This window comes from Pleurodeles waltl, chromosome 9, assembly GCF_031143425.1.
Source record: "Pleurodeles waltl isolate 20211129_DDA chromosome 9, aPleWal1.hap1.20221129, whole genome shotgun sequence".
NCBI lineage: Eukaryota > Metazoa > Chordata > Amphibia > Caudata > Salamandridae > Pleurodeles > Pleurodeles waltl.
The window spans coordinates 1,179,214,704-1,179,233,431 of record NC_090448.1 but is presented as its reverse complement, the minus strand read 5'-3'; the positions used below and the strand labels follow the sequence as shown (position 1 = coordinate 1,179,233,431).

The window sequence follows — 18,728 nt, the reverse complement described above, 5'->3', positions numbered from 1 at the left end:
GGGAACCGCGACTTTGCAAGCTACTCAGGCCCCTGTGCACTTCCGGCGGAAATCCTTCGTGCACAGCCAAGCCTGGGTCCACGGCACTCTAACCTGCATTGCACGACTTTCTAAGTTGGTCTCCAGCGACGTGGGACTCCTTTGTGCAACTTCGGCGAGCACTGTTTCACGCATCCTCGTAGTGCCTGTTTCTGGCACTTTTCCGGGTGCTACCTGCTTCAGTGAGGGCTCTTTGTCTTGCTCGACGTCCCCTCTCTCTGCAGGTCCAATTTGCGACCTCCTGGTCCCTCCTGGGCCCCAGCAGCGTCCAAAAACGCCAAACGCACGATTTGCGTGTAGCAAGGCTTGTTGGCGTCCATCCGGCGGGAAAACACTTCTGCACGACTCTCCAAGGCGTGGGGGATCCATCCTCCAAAGGGGAAGTCTCTAACCCTTGTCGTTCCTGCAGTATTCACAGTTCTTCAGCCTAGTAAGAGCTTCTTTGCACCAACCGCTGGCATTTCTTGGGCATCTGCCCATCTCCGAGCTGCTTGTGACTTTTGGACTTGGTCCCCTTGTTCCACAGGTACCCTCAGTCAGGAATCCATCGTTGTTGCATTGCTGATTTGTGTTTTCCTTGCATTTTCCCTCTAACACGACTATTTTGTCCTTAGGGGAACTTTGGTGCACTTTGCACTCACTTTTCAGGGTCTTGGGGAGGGTTATTTTGCTAGCGCTCACTATTTTCTAATAGTCCCAGCGACCCTCTACAAGGTCACATAGGTTTGGGGTCCATTCGTGGTTCGCATTCCACTTCTGGAGTATATGGTTTGTGTTGCCCCTATCCCTATGTTTCCCCATTGCATCCTATTGTAACTATACATTGTTTGCACTGTTTTCTAAGACTATACTGCATATTTTTGCTATTGTGTATATATATCTTGTGTATATTTCCTATCCTCTCACTGAGGGTACACTCTAAGATACTTTGGCATATTGTCATAAAAATAAAGTACCTTTATTTTTAGTATAACTGTGTATTGTGTTTTCTTATGATATTGTGCATATGACACTAAGTGGTACTGTAGTAGCTTCACACGTCTCCTAGTTCAGCCTAAGCTGCTCTGCTAAGCTACCATTATCTATCAGCCTAAGCTGCTAGACACCCTATACACTAATAAGGGATAACTGGGCCTGGTGCAAGGTGCAAGTACCCCTTGGTACTCACTACAAGCCAGTCCAGCCTCCTACACCGCAGGCTCTGGGGTGTTGCAGTGGTTGGAGTGCAGGCTCTGGGGTGTTGCAGTGGTTGGAGTGCAGGCTCTGGGGTGTTGCAGTGGTAGGGCTGAAGGCCCTGGGGTGTTGCAGTGGTAGGGCTGAAGGCCCTGGGGTGTTGCAGTGGTTGGAGTGCAGGCTCTGGGGTGTTGCAGTGGTAGGGCTGAAGGCCCTGGGGTGTTGCAGTGGTTGGAGTGCAGGCTCTGGTGTGTTGCAGTGGTTGGTGGGGTGTTGCAGTGGTTGGAGTGCAGGCTCTGGGGTGTTGCAGTGGTTGGAGTGCAGGCTCTGGGGTGTTGCAGTGGTAGGGCTGAAGGTCCTGGGGTGTTGCAGTGGTTGGAGTGCAGGCTCTGGTGTGTTGCAGTGGTTGGTGGGGTGTTGCAGTGGTTGGAGTGCAGGCTCTGGGGTGTTGCAGTGGTTGGAGTGCAGGCTCTGGGGTGTTGCAGTGGTAGGGCTGAAGGCCCTGGGGTGTTGCAGTGGTTGGACCGCAGGCTCTGGGGTGTTGCAGTGGCTGGAGTGCAGGCTCTGGGTGTTGCAGTGGTTGGACCGCAGGCTCTGGGGTGCTGCAGTGGTTGGAGTGCAGGCTCTGGGGTGTTGCAGTGGTTGGAGTGCAGGCTCTGGGGTGTTGCAGTGGTAGGGCTGAAGGCCCTGGGGTGTTGCAGTGGTTGGACCGCAGCCTCTGGGTGTTGCAGTGGCTGGAGTGCAGGCTCTGGGTGTTGCAGCGGTTGGAGTGCAGGCTCTGGGGTGTTGCAGTGGTAGGGCTGAAGGCCCTGGGGTGTTGCAGTGGTTGGACCGCAGGCTCTGGGGTGTTGCAGTGGTTGGACCGCAGGCTCTGGGGTGTTGCAGTGGCTGGAGTGCAGGCTCTGGGTGTTGCAGTGGTTGGACCGCAGGCTCTGGGGTGCTGCAGTGGTTGGAGTGCAGGCTCTGGGGTGTTGCAGTGGTTGGAGTGCAGGCTCTGGGGTGTTGCAGTGGTAGGGCTGAAGGCCCTGGGGTGTTGCAGTGGTTGGACCGCAGCCTCTGGGTGTTGCAGTGGCTGGAGTGCAGGCTCTGGGTGTTGCAGTGGTTGGACCGCAGGCTCTGGGTGTTGCAGTGGTTGGACCGCAGGCTCTGGGGTGCTGCAGTGGTTGGACCGCAGGCTCTGGGGTGTTGCAGTGGTTGGAGTGCAGGCTCTGGGGTGTTGCAGTGGTAGGGCTGAAGGCCCTGGGGTGTTGCAGTGGTTGGACCGCAGCCTCTGGGTGTTGCAGTGGCTGGAGTGCAGGCTCTGGGTGTTGCAGCGGTTGGAGTGCAGGCTCTGGGGTGTTGCAGTGGTAGGGCTGAAGGCCCTGGGGTGTTGCAGTGGTTGGACCGCAGGCTCTGGGGTGTTGCAGTGGTTGGACCGCAGGCTCTGGGGTGTTGCAGTGGCTGGAGTGCAGGCTCTGGGTGTTGCAGTGGTTGGACCGCAGGCTCTGGGGTGCTGCAGTGGTTGGAGTGCAGGCTCTGGGGTGTTGCAGTGGTTGGAGTGCAGGCTCTGGGGTGTTGCAGTGGTAGGGCTGAAGGCCCTGGGGTGTTGCAGTGGTTGGACCGCAGCCTCTGGGTGTTGCAGTGGCTGGAGTGCAGGCTCTGGGTGTTGCAGCGGTTGGAGTGCAGGCTCTGGGGTGTTGCAGTGGTAGGGCTGAAGGCCCTGGGGTGTTGCAGTGGTTGGACCGCAGGCTCTGGGGTGTTGCAGTGGCTGGACCGCAGGCTCTGGGGTGTTGCAGTGGCTGGAGTGCAGGCTCTGGGTGTTGCAGTGGTTGGACCGCAGGCTCTGGGGTGCTGCAGTGGTTGGAGTGCAGGCTCTGGGGTGTTGCAGTGGTTGGAGTGCAGGCTCTGGGGTGTTGCAGTGGTAGGGCTGAAGGCCCTGGGGTGTTGCAGTGGTTGGACCGCAGCCTCTGGGTGTTGCAGTGGCTGGAGTGCAGGCTCTGGGTGTTGCAGCGGTTGGAGTGCAGGCTCTGGGGTGTTGCAGTGGTAGGGCTGAAGGCCCTGGGGTGTTGCAGTGGTTGGACCGCAGGCTCTGGGGTGTTGCAGTGGCTGGACCGCAGGCTCTGGGGTGCTGCAGTGGTTGGTGGGGTGTTGCAGCGGTTGGACTGCAGCTTCTGGGTGCTGCAGTGGTTGGGCTGCACAGGGCAGGGTGTAGGGGTGCAGTCGTAGCCGGGGGGCGGGTGCAGTTGTTTATTCAGGGTGGGTCCCCGCCGCGGCCCCTTTAAGACGTTCGCCCGGTTCCTTCCTTTCCTTTCTCTGAGAGTCGGGAGACTCCAAGGTGACGTCATCTGACGCCCAGGTGGTGCGTTCCCCGGCGAGCTCTGCTATTGGCGAAAAAAACTGCTGACCCCTTACGTCACAGAGGCAGTGTCACGTGACAGCCGGAAGCGAGGGATCGTCTCTACAGAGCAAGAGAGGCTCGAGCCCCGCAGACACCGTTGAGCACAGCGTCCGTAACCCGGAAGTGACCGGAGAGCAGAGGCGGAAGTGACTGAACGGAGCGGAAGCTGCGGCTAGAGGGACAGCTGAGACCGGGGCGGCGCGCGGCGGACCCCAGAGAGCCCGACCCCCCCTGACCGACGGAGCCCGGCCACAGCCCGGCCCATGACTGCGCCCCTGCCCGCCCCGCGCAAGGCGGGGACCCCGGAGAGCGGCCCCTCGCTGAGCCGCGCCTGGGGCCGCCTGTCCTGGATCTACTACCAGTACCTGCTGGTGACGGCGCTCTACATGCTGGAGCCCTGGGAGCGGACCATCTTCAGTATCCTTCGGGGGTCGGAGGGAGAGAGGGGTGTGTGTCCTAGCATGAGGGGTGACATCTTCAGTATCCTTCGGGGGTCGGAGGGAGAGAGGGGTGTGTGTCCTAGCATGAGGGGTGACATCTTCAGTATCCTTCGGGGGTCGGAGGGAGAGAGGGGTGTGTGTCCTAGCATGAGGGGTGACATCTTCAGTATCCTTCGGGGGTCGGAGGGAGAGAGGGGTGTGTGTCCTAGCATGAGGGGTGACATCTTCAGTATCCTTCGGGGGTCGGAGGGAGAGAGGGGTGTGTGTCCTAGCATGAGGGGTGACATCTTCAGTATCCTTCGGGGGTCGGAGGGAGAGAGGGGTGTGTGTCCTAGCATGAGGGGTGACATCTTCAGTATCCTTCGGGGGTCGGAGGGAGAGAGGGGTGTGTGTCCTAGCATGAGGGGTGACATCTTCAGTATCCTTCTGGGGGTCGGTGGGAGAGAGGGGTGTGTGTCCTAGCATGAGGGTTGACATCTTCAGTATCCTTCGGGGGTCTGAGGGAGAGAGGGGTGATATCTTCATTATCCTTCAGGGGGTCGGTGGGAGAGAGGGGTGTGCCTCCTAGCATGAGGGGTGACATCTTCAGTATCCTTCGGGGGTCGGAGGGAGAGAGGGGTGACATCTACAGTATCCTTCGGGGGTCGGAGGGAGAGAGGGGTGACATCTACAGTATCCTTCGGGGGTCGGAGGGAGAGAGGGGTGACATCTACAGTATCCTTCGGGGTCGGAGGGAGAGAGGGGTGACATCTACAGTATCCTTCGGGGTCGGAGGGAGAGAGGGGTGACATCTACAGTATCCTTCGGGGTCAGAGGGAGAGAGGGGTGACATCTACAGTATCCTTCGGGGTCGGAGGGAGAGAGGGGTGACATCTTCAGTATCCTTCGGGGGTCGGAGGGAGAGAGGGGTGACATCTACAGTATCCTTCGGGGTCGGAGGGAGAGAGGGGTGACATCTACAGTATCCTTCGGGGTCGGAGGGAGAGAGGGGTGACATCTTCAGTATCCTTCGGGGGTCGGAGGGAGAGAGGGGTGATATCTTCACTATCCTTCAGGGGGTCGGTGGGAGAGAGGGGTGTGTGTCCTAGCATGAGGGGTGACATCTTCAGTATCCTTCGGGGGTCTGAGGGAGAGAGGGGTGATATCTTCATTATCCTTCAGGGGGTAGGTGGGAGAGAGAGGGGTGTGTCATAGCATGAGGGGTGACATCTTCAGTATCATTCGGGGGTCTGAGGGAGAGAGGACTGATATCTTCATTATCCTTCGGAGAGAGGGGTGACCTCTTCAGTGTCCTTCGGGGGGGGAGGGGGTCTGAGGGAGAGAGGTGTGTGTCACTGCATGAGGGGTGACATATTCAGTATAATTCGGGGGTCTCAGGGAGAGAGAGGGGTGACCTCTTCAGTATCCTGAGAGAGGAAGAGAGGGGTGATATCTTCACTATTCTTCAGGGGGTAGGTGGGAGAGAGAGGGGTGTGTGTCATAGCATGAGGGGTGGCATCTTCAGTATCATTCGGTGGTCTGAGGGAGAGAGGGGTGTGGCATTGCATGAGTGGTGACATCTTCAGTATCATTCGGACGGTGGGAGGAAGGGTGACATCTTCAGTATTCTACTGGGGCTGGGAGGGAGGGGGGTGACCTCTTCAGTATCCTTTTGTCAGAGGGAGGGTGACATATTCAATATCCTTCTAGGGGTATTTGTGGGGGGGGGTCAGAGGGAGGGTGACATATTCAGTATCCTTCTAGGGATATTTGTGGGAGAGGTGTATGTCATAGGTTGAAAGGTGACATCTTCAGTATCCTGTGTGTGGGAGGGAGGGGTGTATGTCATAGCATGAGGGGAGACCTCAGTATCCTGTGTGTCTGTGTATTGAGGTGTGTGTGTCATAGGGTGAGGGGTGACATCTTCAGTGTTCTCTGTGTGTGGGGAGGGAACGGTGTGTTTTATAGGATGAAGGGTGGGATCTTCCGTGTCCTGTGTGGGGAGGGAGGGGTGTGTGTCATAGGATGAAGGGTGACATCTTCAATATCCTGCGTGTGGGTGCGGTGGGAGCGAGGGTTCCATGTCATAGCACGAGGGGTGGCATCTTCAGTGTCGTGTGTGTATGGGGAGGGAGTGGTGTGTTTCATGGGATGAAGGGTGGGATCTTCAGTGTCCTGTGTGTGTGGGGAGGGAGGGGTGTTTGTCGTAGGATGAAGGGTGGGATCTTCAGTGTCCTGTGTGGGGAGGGAGGGGTGTGTGTCATAGGACGAAGGGTGACATCTTCAATATCCTCTGTGTGGCGGTGGGAGCGAGGGTTGCATGTCATAGCATAAGGGGTGACATCTTAAGTGTCCTGTGTGGGGAGGGAGGGGTGTGTGTCATCGGATGAAGGGTGACATCTTAAGTGTCCTGTGCTTGTGAGGCGGTGGGAGGGATGTATGACAGCATGAGGAGTGACATATCCAGTATCTTTCTGAGTATGTGTGGTGTGATGGAAATGCTGGTGGGGGATACTGTTTATTATATGATGGGGGTGACCTCTTCAGCGTGTGTGGGGTGATTGAAGCCAGGTCAGGTGGGCAAAAGGGCTTCTTCGTTTTCCTTCACTGTACGGGGGGCAGAGGCAGGAAAAGAGGGGGGAGTCTGTCGAATGCTGTGTACCATGGGATTGGGAGACACCAAGTATCCTGTTCTGTACAGTGTACAATCATATATGATGGGGGTTCTTTGAGCAGACCCCCCTCCGTATGTGATTATGGACAGAGCAATGAATTCAGAATGAGGGCGCATCTGTGAGTCTCCTTCACGGTGCTTGGTGTTGTACGGGAGGCGGATCGCCTTCAGTGTATCAAGCTGTGGAAGAAAGTGTCGGTCTGAACACTTTGTATGTACCGCCAGCGAACAGCCTGGAGTATTGATGAGCGTTTAGGGTGTGTGACCGTGTAGATGGATGCGGCTTGGAAGGTATACTCTTTAGTATATGGCTGTTGTATGGAGTTATCAGAGTTCCTGTGGGCGTACAGCCTTCGCTATGGGGGTTGTACATGGATACTGGAATTGGTATCTGTAGTGTCACTTGCAGCGTGCGAAAGGCACCCTATAAAGGCGGAAGGTAAACCAGTAGTGATGTGGATTTTGGTAAAATGTCGTTCACTAGGGTGGACTTGCATGAATTTGATGGGCGGCTAGGTAGCTGTTAAAAAGTTCCAGGCCTCTCATTTGGTGTAACATGGTAGGAGCGAGCCCGTAGTGTATTGCATTCTTCGCGTTGTCTTTGTAAAGTAGTATTGATCACGGTACACATAACTGAATTCTTGGCTGATATTTCCTGGTACTACAGAGTGTCACCCGAAGGTGAAGTGTGCCTGGGAGGAGGAAGAAAGCCTGTGGTGGCGTGCATTCTAGGACTGTTGTATGTAAATAGTCACCAGGGTCGGCAGAATTAACTTATCTGCGTGGTATGTGACAGGAGTTCTCTCCTCGGGCGGGACCGGGACCAGACCAAACCTCCTCAAACTCGACTTTTAGGTACTTTGCGAATTGAGAAACTCTCAGGATAATTAGGTTTCAGGTCAGGGCATTATTTGCTGAGCTCTGCCTTTGTTTAATTGTCTCTGCTGTCGTAGAGGCGCGAAGGTTTCCTGTGTTAACCCTGTGGATTTCGGGGTCATTGTCTTTGGAGCAAGTGCGCTGAATGACTGACCACAGAGGCTGAGATGACCACACATCGTATTTGTGGGGCACTTCTTTTTAGTCTAATTGAGCCCGGTGAACACGGAAGGGCTCAGGTTCTCGGTAAAAAAATGTTCATTTGCATTACCTTTACGTGGCATATTTTACTGCGCTATAACTGAGTTTAAATGAATCTCAAGTGTTCACCTCAAGTATAAGTAGATCATCTGGACCGTTTTTCTTTGCATTGTGGATTTATAGCCCCTTTGTCATACTTTGAAAAGCATAACGTCAGGTACCAGAGTGCGTGCAAACAAGCAGGGGACTGTAACTCGCACGAATGGCTGTTTTTTAAAGCCAGCATTCCTTTACAACTCGATATTTTCAAGTTGAGAATTTTAATAAGATGCACAAAAATACAAGTCATAGAATGCAAAGTGGTGACCCATATAGACCCTAGGAGTTGGGAATGGTCTCAGGCGTGAGGTGTGTGTGGTTAATAGGGCAATATTTACAATTTGTAGAGACAGCCGTTGTCGTGCTTCACATGTGCTGTAAAGTGTAGGTATTTCACTTTTTCCACACTTCTGCAGTTCCATTATTGTATATGGCTTCCAAGTGACGCACGTTGAAACTGTTTACAAATGACTTTTTAGTTTCGTGTATATCAATTGACTTAAGTAACTTTAAGCCAGTTGGACTTGCTTTGCCCCCTTAGTTTTGAAGATAGCGCTAAACAGCAAAGGCAGATGCAGAATTCTGAGATGAAATGAATGATTACTGCCTCTAAGGGTTATATGCACATCAGTCCTTTTTGAAGTCTGTCCTGTTGTATCACATATTAACCATTCACTGATCCACCATGAGAGTTCCGCGAGAAAGCAACTCGGCCATCATCATCTCTCTTGGCTTGGCTGATGGTTACTGCCTCATATAATGTCAGTATTTTGAGTTCACTGTTGTCGTTTTTGCATCTTGTATTAATTTAATATATGGAGGACACTGATCTTTGGCAAGCCTTAATCACAATTTCACTCTCCGTTTGCAGGTCGCACCTAAATACAGCTTTCGGCTCAGGATGACCAAACTTTGAGAACCAAAAACCGGGACAGGCCAGACATGAAAGTAGGACTAAACCCTCTTCTGTTACTTCATGTGGCCCGCCCCGGTTTTTGCGTAGCCTTGTAAATACACACACAGGGGACACGGGCGCATTTAGAAGCCTACATTAAACATAATCTATGGCTGGATGGCAAGACCTCCACCCCGACTCCTCTTCCCTTCTCCCCACTCTGTCTCCCCTCTGCAGGGAGCCCGAGGCCGACCCCCCGCGATGCCAACAGAATAAATTACTCAATGTTTTTTCGACTTCAGGGGCACCCGTGAAAGGAGAACATACCTTTCAATTCTGCTTTTTCTGACCTTGTTCCAAAACCAGGACGCGGATTTAAAGTGAAGAAGAGTGTCCGGGACCTGAGACAGTCACAAAAACCGGGAAAATCCGGGGCGTCTGGTCACCCTATTGCAGCTGCCTCTCTCAAGACTTCTTGTGGGCAACAGCATACTTGGCTTTTTGTTGTCTACTTCATTGTATTAGAAGGCTCTCCTTCTTCTTGTGTGCGCTCCTCCCGGGGAGCACAGCTCCTTTACCATCATTTTGGCAGGATGACTTGTATCTTTCCACAGCTCTACATCCCATCAGGGAAACTATTTCTTTTTTTGTTTGTTTTGCTTCTTGCACCCCATGCAAACTTGTGTGCTTTCTTTCTCGTGTCGCGCTTTCCTTTTCACTGATGTGAAATACCACAGATTGGCAAAGCCGAAAGTGGGGTAACCCAGTTGATGAAAGGAAAGAAAGACTTTTTACTTTCCCAGTGTTGCCTTTTTTCCTGGTCTCTTCTTCATCCTCCTTTTTCCTTTCTCGCTCATTTATCTATTTTCCTCTTCCCTACTTTCTGGCTGTCTCGCTAATCTGTGCTGTAGAAGGGAAGTTCCATTCCAGCTGAGAAACTCATCTGAGCGAGCCCCCAAGTAATACTTTTGCCATGTTTATTCAGCTCAAATCACATCGTATGGATTTGAGTGATTACAAATGGTTTGAATCAGTTTAGCCATTTTTACCTGGGTAATTTGTGGGACCTTCTGTATTTACAAAATAACACTTTATATCTGCCACACACGTCGCATGTTACAATTTATGCTCACAGGAGAAAAACAGAAGTATATGTGACGTTTATTGATTGTGTCGACTGTCTCCAACTTTATCCTATATGTTGGGAGTTTTGGCTCTAAAATAGTTATGGGTACAAACTAATTATTTTTTCTCTATCGTTTCTTTCTACTGCACATCATTTCTGTAGTGGATCAGTGATATTTTCTCTCTAGAAAGTCATAATCCTTCTCTTGGGCAATCCTGTTATTCATTTTATATTTTTTTTAACCCACAGTATAAAAATTTATCATGAAAATGGGGCACCATTCTGGGAGCCTGAATACTAGACCCAGGATTCCGTTTGAGTGATAACCCTAAAGACGCGGCTTTAAGTGGGGCAGGTCCTCCAGGTCTCATGAGTTATTACCCTAAAGGTGAGGCTTTAAGTGGGGCAGGTCCTCCAGGTCTCATGAGTTATTACCCTAAAGGTGAGGCTTTAAGTGGGGCAGGTCCTCCAGGTCTCATGAGTTATTACCCTAAAGGTGAGGCTTTAAGTGGGGCAGGTCCTCCAGGTTTCATGAGTTATTACCTGAAAGACGCGGCTTTAAGTGGGGCAGGTCCTCCAGGTCTCATGAGTTATTACCCGAAAGGCGCGGCTTTAAGTGGGGCAGGTCCTCCAGGTCTCATGAGTTATTACCCGAAAGGCGCGGCTTTAAGTGGGGCAGGTCCTCTGAGTCTCTTGAGTTATTACCCTAAAGACGCGGCTTTAAGTGGGGCAGGTCCTCCAGGTTTCATGAGTTATTACCTGAAAAGCGGGGCTTTAAGTGGGGCAGGTCCTCCAGGTCTCATGAGTTATTACCCTAAAGACGCGGCTTTAAGTGGGGCAGGTCCTCCAGGTTTCATGAGTTATTACCTGAAAAGCGGGGCTTTAAGTGGGGCAGGTCCTCCAGGTTTCATGAGTTATTACCTGAAAAGCGGGGCTTTAAGTGGGGCAGGTCCTCCAGGTCTCATGAGTTATTACCCGAAAGACGCGGCTTTAAGTGGGTCAGGTCCTCCAGGTCTCATGAGTTATTACCCGAAAGGCGGGGCTTTAAGTGGGGCAGGTCCTCTGAGTCTCTTGAGTTATTACCCTAAAGACGCGGCTTTAAGTGGGGCAGGTCCTCCAGGTCTCATGAGTTATTACCCGAAAGGCGGGGCTTTAAGTGGGGCAGGTCCTCTGAGTCTCATGAGTTATTACCCTAAAGGTGAGGCTTTAAGTGGGGCAGGTCCTCTGAGTCTCATGAGTTATTACCCTAAAGGTGAGGCTTTAAGTGGGGCAGGTCCTCTGAGTCTCATGAGTTATTACCCTAAAGGTGAGGCTTTAAGTGGGGCAATTCCTCCAGGTCTCGGGCCCGACAGCAATTTTTTTTTTTTTTTTAAACTGACTTTGACGTGAGTCCCTATCGGACCCAACATTGGTGTCCTTTATATGGGATTCATTGTTCGATTTCTCAGTAACAGTATTTCAACAATGTCACAAAAACATTACGGTAATCTAAGTGAGTGAGGTAGCAGTTTACTTCTCGCGTGTTGTATGTAATGCGATTCCCCAAAAAGTATTTGCTTTATAAAGCATGATGTGTTTTCTTATTTTTTTCTTTCTTCAAACGCAGCATATTAATGTTGTGTTTACCTTGAACTGGGCCGCACGCAGGTGTCTATGCTAGTTCAGGTTGTGGGTGTGTGTTTACAATGGGCCGCTCTTGTAGGCTCATCCAGTCCTTGGCCCCTCTGCGGAGTGCACAGAGCAGCGGTGACGTGCCGCTTATAAAAGTGTGTGAAGGAGGTACACAGCTGTTGAAATACTGACAGTGAACGGTAAAGCAATGCAGGGCTTACAGGTGAAAGGGAGAGTGGTGAGTGTGGTCAAGTGAAGATGGAAGGAAGTACGTACAGAAGAAAAGAGTAAAAAAGGGTGCAGATGAGGTGTGAAATAAGCAGATGGCAGATGTGAGAAAGTAGCCTCTTTCTAGCCTTGTTACCCCCACTTTTGGCCTGTTTGTGAGTGTATGTCAGGGTGTTTTCACTGTCTCACTGGGATCCTGCTAGCCAGGGCCCAGTGCTCATAGTGAAAACCCTATGTTTTCAGTATGTTTGTTATGTGTCACTGGGACCCTGCTAGTCAGGACCCCAGTGCTCATAAGGTTGTGGCCTATATGTGTGTGTTCCCTGTGTAGTGCCTAACTGTCTCACTGAGGCTCTGCTAATCAGAACCTCAGTGGTTATGCTCTCTCATTTCTTTCCAAATTGTCACTAACAGGCTAGTGACCATTTTTACCAATTTACATTGGCTTACTGGAACACCCTTATAATTCCCTAGTATATGGTACTGAGGTACCCAGGGTATTGGGGTTCCAGGAGATCCCTATGGGCTGCAGCATTTCTTTTGCCACCCATAGGGAGCTCTGACAATTCTTACACAGGCCTGCCACTGCAGCCTGAGTGAAATAACGTCCACGTTATTTCACAGCCATTTTACACTGCACTTAAGTAACTTATAAGTCACCTATATGTCTAACCTTTACCTGGTAAAGGTTAGGTGCAAAGTTACTTAGTGTGAGGGCACCCTGGCACTAGCCAAGGTGCCCCCACATTGTTCAGAGCCAATTCCCTGAACTTTGTGAGTGCAGGGACACCATTACACGCGTGCAATACATATAGGTCACTACCTATATGTAGCTTCACAATGGTAACTCCGAATATGGCCATGTAACATGTCTATGATCATGGAATTGCCCCCTCTATACCATCCTGGCATAGTTGGCACAATCCCATGATCCCAGTGGTCTGTAGCACAGACCCTGGTACTGCCAAACAGCCCTTCCTGGGGTTTCACTGCAGCTGCTGCTGCTGCCAACCCCTCAGACAGGCATCTGCCCTCCTGGGGTGCAGCCAGGCCTGGCCCAGGATGGCAGAACAAAGAACTTCCTCTGAGAGAGGGTGTGACACCCTCTCCCTTTGGAAAATGGTGTGAAGGCAGGGGAGGAGTAGCCTCCCCCAGCCTCTGGAAATGCTTTGTTGGGCACAGATGTGCCCAATTCTGCATAAGCCAGTCTACACCGGTTCAGGGGACCCCTTAGCCCTGCTCTGGCGCGAAACTGGACAAAGGAAAGGGGAGTGACCACTCCCCTGACCTGCACCTCCCCTGGGAGGTGTCCAGAGCTCCTCCAGTGTGCTCCAGACCTCTGCCATCTTGGAAACAGAGGTGCTGCTGGCACACTGGACTGCTCTGAGTGGCCAGTGCCACCAGGTGACGTCAGAGACTCCTGCTGATAGGCTCCTTCAGGTGTTAGTAACCTATCCTCTCTCCTAGGTAGCCAAACCCTCTTTTCTGGCTATTTAGGGTCTCTGTCTCTGGGGAAACTTTAGATAACGAATGCAAGAGCTCATCCGAGTTCCTCTGCATCTCTCTCTTCACCTTCTGATAAGGAATCGACTGCTGACCGCGCTGGAAGCCTGCAAACCTGCAACATAGTAGCAAAGACGACTACTGCAACTCTGTAACGCTGATCCTGCCGCCTTCTCGACTGTTTCCCTGTCTGTGCATGCTGTGGGGGTAGTCCGCCTCCTCTCTGCACCAGAAGCTCCGAAGAAATCTCCTGTGGGTCGACGGAATCTTCCCCCTGCAACCGCAGGCACCAAAAAGCTGCATTACCGGTCCCTTGGGTCTCCTCTCAGCACGACGAGCGAGGTCCCTCGAATCCAGCGACTCTGTCCAAGTGACCCCCACAGTCCAGTGACTCTTCAGTCCAAGTTTGGTGGAGGTAAGTCCTTGCCTCACCTCGCTGGGCTGCATTGCTGGGAACCGCGACTTTTGCAGCTACTCCGGCCCCTGTGCACTTCCGGCGGAAATCCTTCGTGCACAGCCAAGCCTGGGTCCACGGCACTCTAACCTGCATTGCACGACTTTCTAAGTTGGTCTCCGGCGACGTGGGACTCCTTTGTGCGACTTCGGGTGAGCACCGTTTCACGCATCCTCGTAGTACCTGTTTCTGGCACTTCTCCGGGTGCTACCTGCTTCAGAGAGGGCTCCTTGTCTTGCTCGACGTTCCCTCTCTCTGCTGGTCCAATTTGCGACCTCCTGGTCCCTCCTGGGCCTCAGCAGCGTCCAAAAACGCTAACCGCACGATTTGCAGCTAGCAAGGCTTGTTGGCGTTCTTTTGGCGGGAAAACACTTTTGCACGACTCTCCACGGCGAGAGGGATCCGTCCACCAAAGGGGAAGTCTCTAGCCCTTTTCGTTCCTGCAGAAACCTCAGCTTCTTCTGTCCAGTCGAAGCTTCTTTGCACCCGCAGCTGGCATTTCCTAGGCATTTGCCCATCTCCGACTTGCTTGTGACTTTTGGACTTGGTCCCCTTGTTCCACAGGTACCCTAGATTGGAAATCCACAGTTGTTGCATTGCTGGTTTGTGTCTTTCCTGCATTATTCCTCTAACACGACTTCTTTGTCCTTAGGGGAACTTTAGTGCACTTTGCACTCACTTTTCAGGGTCTTGGGGAGGGTTATTTTTCTAACTCTCACTATTTTCTAATAGTCCCAGCGACCCTCTACAAGGTCACATAGGTTTGGGGTCCATTCGTGGTTCGCATTCCACTTTTGGAGTATATGGTGTGTGTTGCCCCTATCCCTATGTTTCCCCATTGCATCCTATTGTAACTATACATTGTTTGCACTGTTTTCTAAGGCTATACTGCATATTTTTGCTATTGTGTATATATATCTTGTGTATATTTGCTATCCTCTCACTGAGGGTATACTCTAAGATACTTTGGCATATTGTCATAAAAATAAAGTACCTTTATTTTTAGTATAACTGTGTATTGTGTTTTCTTATGATATTGTGCATATGACACTAAGTGGTACTGTAGTAGCTTCACACGTCTCCTAGTTCAGCCTAAGCTGCTCTGCTAAGCTACCATTATCTATCAGCCTAAGCTGCTAGACACCCTATACACTAATAAGGGATAACTGGGCCTGGTGCAAGGTGCAAGTACCCCTTGGTACTCACTACAAGCCAGTCCAGCCTCCTACAGCAGATTTGTATAAAGGTGTGCGGGGGCAAGTGCTGTAGGTGTCAGGGATGATTGTGGGACTCTGAAAAGCGCTGTCCCTTCCATGGACCTGAGTAATGTTTGTCAGTCTCATGTTTTCAGAAGTGAATCATTTTCATTTCTACTTTTTTACAACCATCTCAAAGTTACTAATTTATCTGAAACTGCTAACAAGTATTGGCAAATTCAATAGGTCTGGGTTGTTTTAGGCACAGATCTGTTATTTTGAGATGTCTGGACGCAATAATAAAAAGACCACAGAAACGCATGCTGGTCAGGTGGCATGATGTGGTACATGTTTTAAGCCGCGCCTCTTGGAAAGGATTAATAGATATGTTTCTTTGATCACACCCCTTTAGAGACATTCCGCCCCCCCAACACTTTTTCTTTCAACCTAAAGCCCTGCCTAAAGGGGTTGTAGCTGACAGCTGGCGGCCCATGCCCCCATCGGCCTTGCTGCCTGGGCACGCATGAGCCCAACAGTAATACCACTCCATTTTAGCACAGCTTGAGCCTGGCCAATTGCTTGGAGCAATTAGATAGCTTAGCATAAGGGTCTGTAGTCCGGGCCTGTGGAATTGTGTGTTGTGGCCAGCCCGGATTATGTGGCAGGGATGAGTAAATTATGTGGCATAGTTAGTGATAGTATTTCCACATTATTTTGTTATTTGTACTCTGCTGGTTGCACCTCATCAGTTTAACACCCCAATATAGCAATTAGCAACAATAAAGTGACCAGTCAACCAATGCAAAGGGCCTTCCGCTGCACAGCAACAGATGTTGCTTTATTTTTAGTAACTTTTGAACCGTTTGAGCTAGAAACACACTTTTTTTGTCAAAATCTACAGATTATGCAGCGGCTAATGGAATATGTGGCAAACACGACAAATCTATAATTGTGAAAAACGCGGCAGCCGCACAATCACATAATTCCCGTGGACCTGCCTGTAACAGATGTACAAATCATGGCACCACATACCCATACAGTGCGAGGTTCTGTTGTGAGAACAGTATTTCTTGCACTGGTTTGCCTTAACACTGTCCACTTTCCTGGTGATTGTATATGACATCCAGCAGCCCATCTGTATAAATACCAGTGATCTGTATCAATACCACCGATTGTAAACAGTTTTACCTGTCCTCTCCATCAGTGATCTAGTCTTTGCTGTCCGCTTTAGAAACCAAATGAATCTGAACACTTCATGAGATTGATTATTGTCTGTGTTTTTTTTTTTTTTTTTTTTTTTAAATAGTGTGTCCTCTTGTTCATATGTATCAATCTATGGCTGCAAGTTTGTGAATTTCATGAATGGCTTATAGCTGTTCATGTGTTCTTGGGTTTTTAGCAAGAATTCATCCAATTGCTAGTTGGTTGTCCTTTAAGTTTTGGAGACGGCCTCCGAGTCATTGCTGCAGGATTCTCATTGGGTTGGTAAATGCTGAATTCGGTTTCAGTGCTCTTGGTTACCATGTGCTTCATTATCAGGTTTTACTTCTCAAATTTAGTTTGTAAACATGTATTTGGCTTCTGCTTGTGTTTCTAAGCTCTCAGCCTAGTGTTTGTATCTGGGAATACCAAGGGGTGGATATGGGAGTGTGTTCCCGTTTCACCTTTGGTGGAAGATCATTATTAAGCCAGAACTTGAAATCTCGAATTTCCCAACACATACTAAATAACACTCCATTGTAGGTAGGTTTGCTGCGATCTTTGCCCAGGTGGTGTTTTTGTTTATGGTGGTTGTTGCACCTTGTCCTTTTTGCAGGGTCATCACAAATCTTTTTGCCTCCTTCCTCTTAAATGTTCTGACCATTTTTTGTTGGGTTTTGGACTCTAGGCACTTTACCACTGCTAATCAGTGCTAACGTGCATATGCTCTCTGTGCAAATTGTATTGTTTATTGGTTTATTGCTGATTGGCATATTTGATTTACTAGTAAGTCCTTACTAAAGTGCACTATAGTTGCCTAGGGCCTGTATATCAAATGCTATTAGTGGACCTTTCAACACGGTAGTGCCACCCACATTAGTAGACCTGTAAACATGGTGTAGACCTGCCACTGCAGTGTCTGTGTGTGCAGTCTTAAACTGCCAATTCGACCTGGCAAGTTTTCCCACTTGCCAGGCCCAAACCTTCCCTTTTGGTACATGTAAGGCACCCCTAAGGTAGGCCCTAGGTAGCCCCATGGGCAGGGTGCAGTGTATTTAAAAGGTAGGGCATGTACTGGTGTGTTTTACATGTCCTAACAGTGAAATACTGCCAAATTCGGGGTTCACTGTTGCAAGACCTGTCTCCCTCATAGGTTAACATGGAGGCTGCCTTTAAGTAACTTTAAAGCGCTGATTCCCTTTGAGGGCAGATAGGAATGTGGAGTTTGGAGTCTCTGATACATCTTTTAGTGAAGTTGGTTTTTAGATTGCGAGTTTGAAAATGCTACTTTTAGAAAGTAGGCATTTCCTTGCTTAAAACATTCTGTAACTCTGCCTGTTTGTGGATTCCCCGTCTGGGTCAGTCTGACAGTTAGGCTGTTTACACCTCTTCTCTAGACATTGACAGAAAGGGAGCTGGGGTGTAGCCTGCATATCCTGATGTGCCATCTGTGCTGAGAGGGAGGAGTGGTCACTTATACCTGAAAGGGCTGTGCCTGCCAGCACACAATGCAGTCTCCAACCCTCTGGTGTGTGTTGGGGGCCTGACCTGGACAAGGAAAGATCTTGCAAACATGTGACACTTTGCTTTGAAGTTTGCCAATTTCAACGGCAGAAAGGGGTCTAAGTAGTAGACCCAAAACCCCAGACTTTTAGAATCTTTCCAGAATCAAGAGGAACCTCTGCCCAGGAGAAGAGCTGGAGAAGGAGGAGGGCTGTCTCTTTGCTGTGTTGCTTTGCTGGACTGACCTGCAGTTGCTGCTTCTGCGTGAAAAGAGTGCAAAGGGTGAACTTTGCTGTTTGTCCTGCTTGAGGAAGTTCTCGAAGAGCTTGGAGTAGAGCTTGTCTCCTACTGGAAGGCTCTATGAAATCAAAGACTTTAGTTTCCTCTTCCTACAGCACTTGAAACTGTGTGTTATGTGCTGTTCAAGGAGAAAAACCACAGCAACGCCCTCAAAGACGCCACTGGCCAGCACCGTGACCTGATGGAGCCACACTGCCCCACTTTGCACTGCGATCCTGGTCTTACCGACGCTGTCATTGCACGACTTCACTGGGCTGCTGCTCGCACCGTGACCTGTGGACTCCGCATCGCCTACTCAAACCGCAGCCTGGGCATCCCCGACGCTCCTGCTGACACTGGCGCACCGCTGCCTGCACCGTGGCCGATGGACTCCGCTCGTGAAGTACACGAAGCACCATCCCGTCCCGCAGTCCCGGTCTACCGACGCTAGTACCATCGGCTCCAGTGCCGTCATTAGGCATCCCTGCCTGCACTATGGGCTGTGAACCCCGCTCATGAGGGTCACGCCGCACCGTCCCACACCACCGGCTTGTAACTACCGATGACAGCGCTTCAGCAGGGACGCCGCCGCTGCCTGAACCGTGACCTGGTGACACTTCACGTCTCACCGCTCCGCTTCACACAGCAGCCCTGGTCTCACCGACACAGTTACCGAGCCACTGCCTGCACCGTGACCTGTGGGCACCACACATTACATCGTCACGCTGCGCACTGCAGCCCCAATCCCATCCACGCAGCGCTCCGGAGTTCGATCTGCAACTTGTGTGACTTCAAGGGCCCGACGACCCCTGCACAGACTCCAAAACCGACATCGTGACGCCATTGACACTGCTCTTCGGAGCTCACTGGATCAC

General features: G+C 50.9%; 1 protein-coding gene across 1 annotated transcript in view; it reads left to right on the top strand.

Annotated features, from left to right (window-relative positions):
• Positions 1–3,707: 3,707 nt before the first annotated feature.
• Positions 3,708–18,728, top strand: part of SPTSSA (serine palmitoyltransferase small subunit A) — a 51,204-nt gene continuing 36,183 nt past the window's right edge. The window contains exon 1 of the mRNA XM_069209104.1: positions 3,708–4,006. Within this exon, the coding sequence (XP_069065205.1) occupies positions 3,853–4,006 (154 nt within the window). The 5' untranslated portion in view covers positions 3,708–3,852. The remainder of the gene's footprint in view (positions 4,007–18,728) is intronic.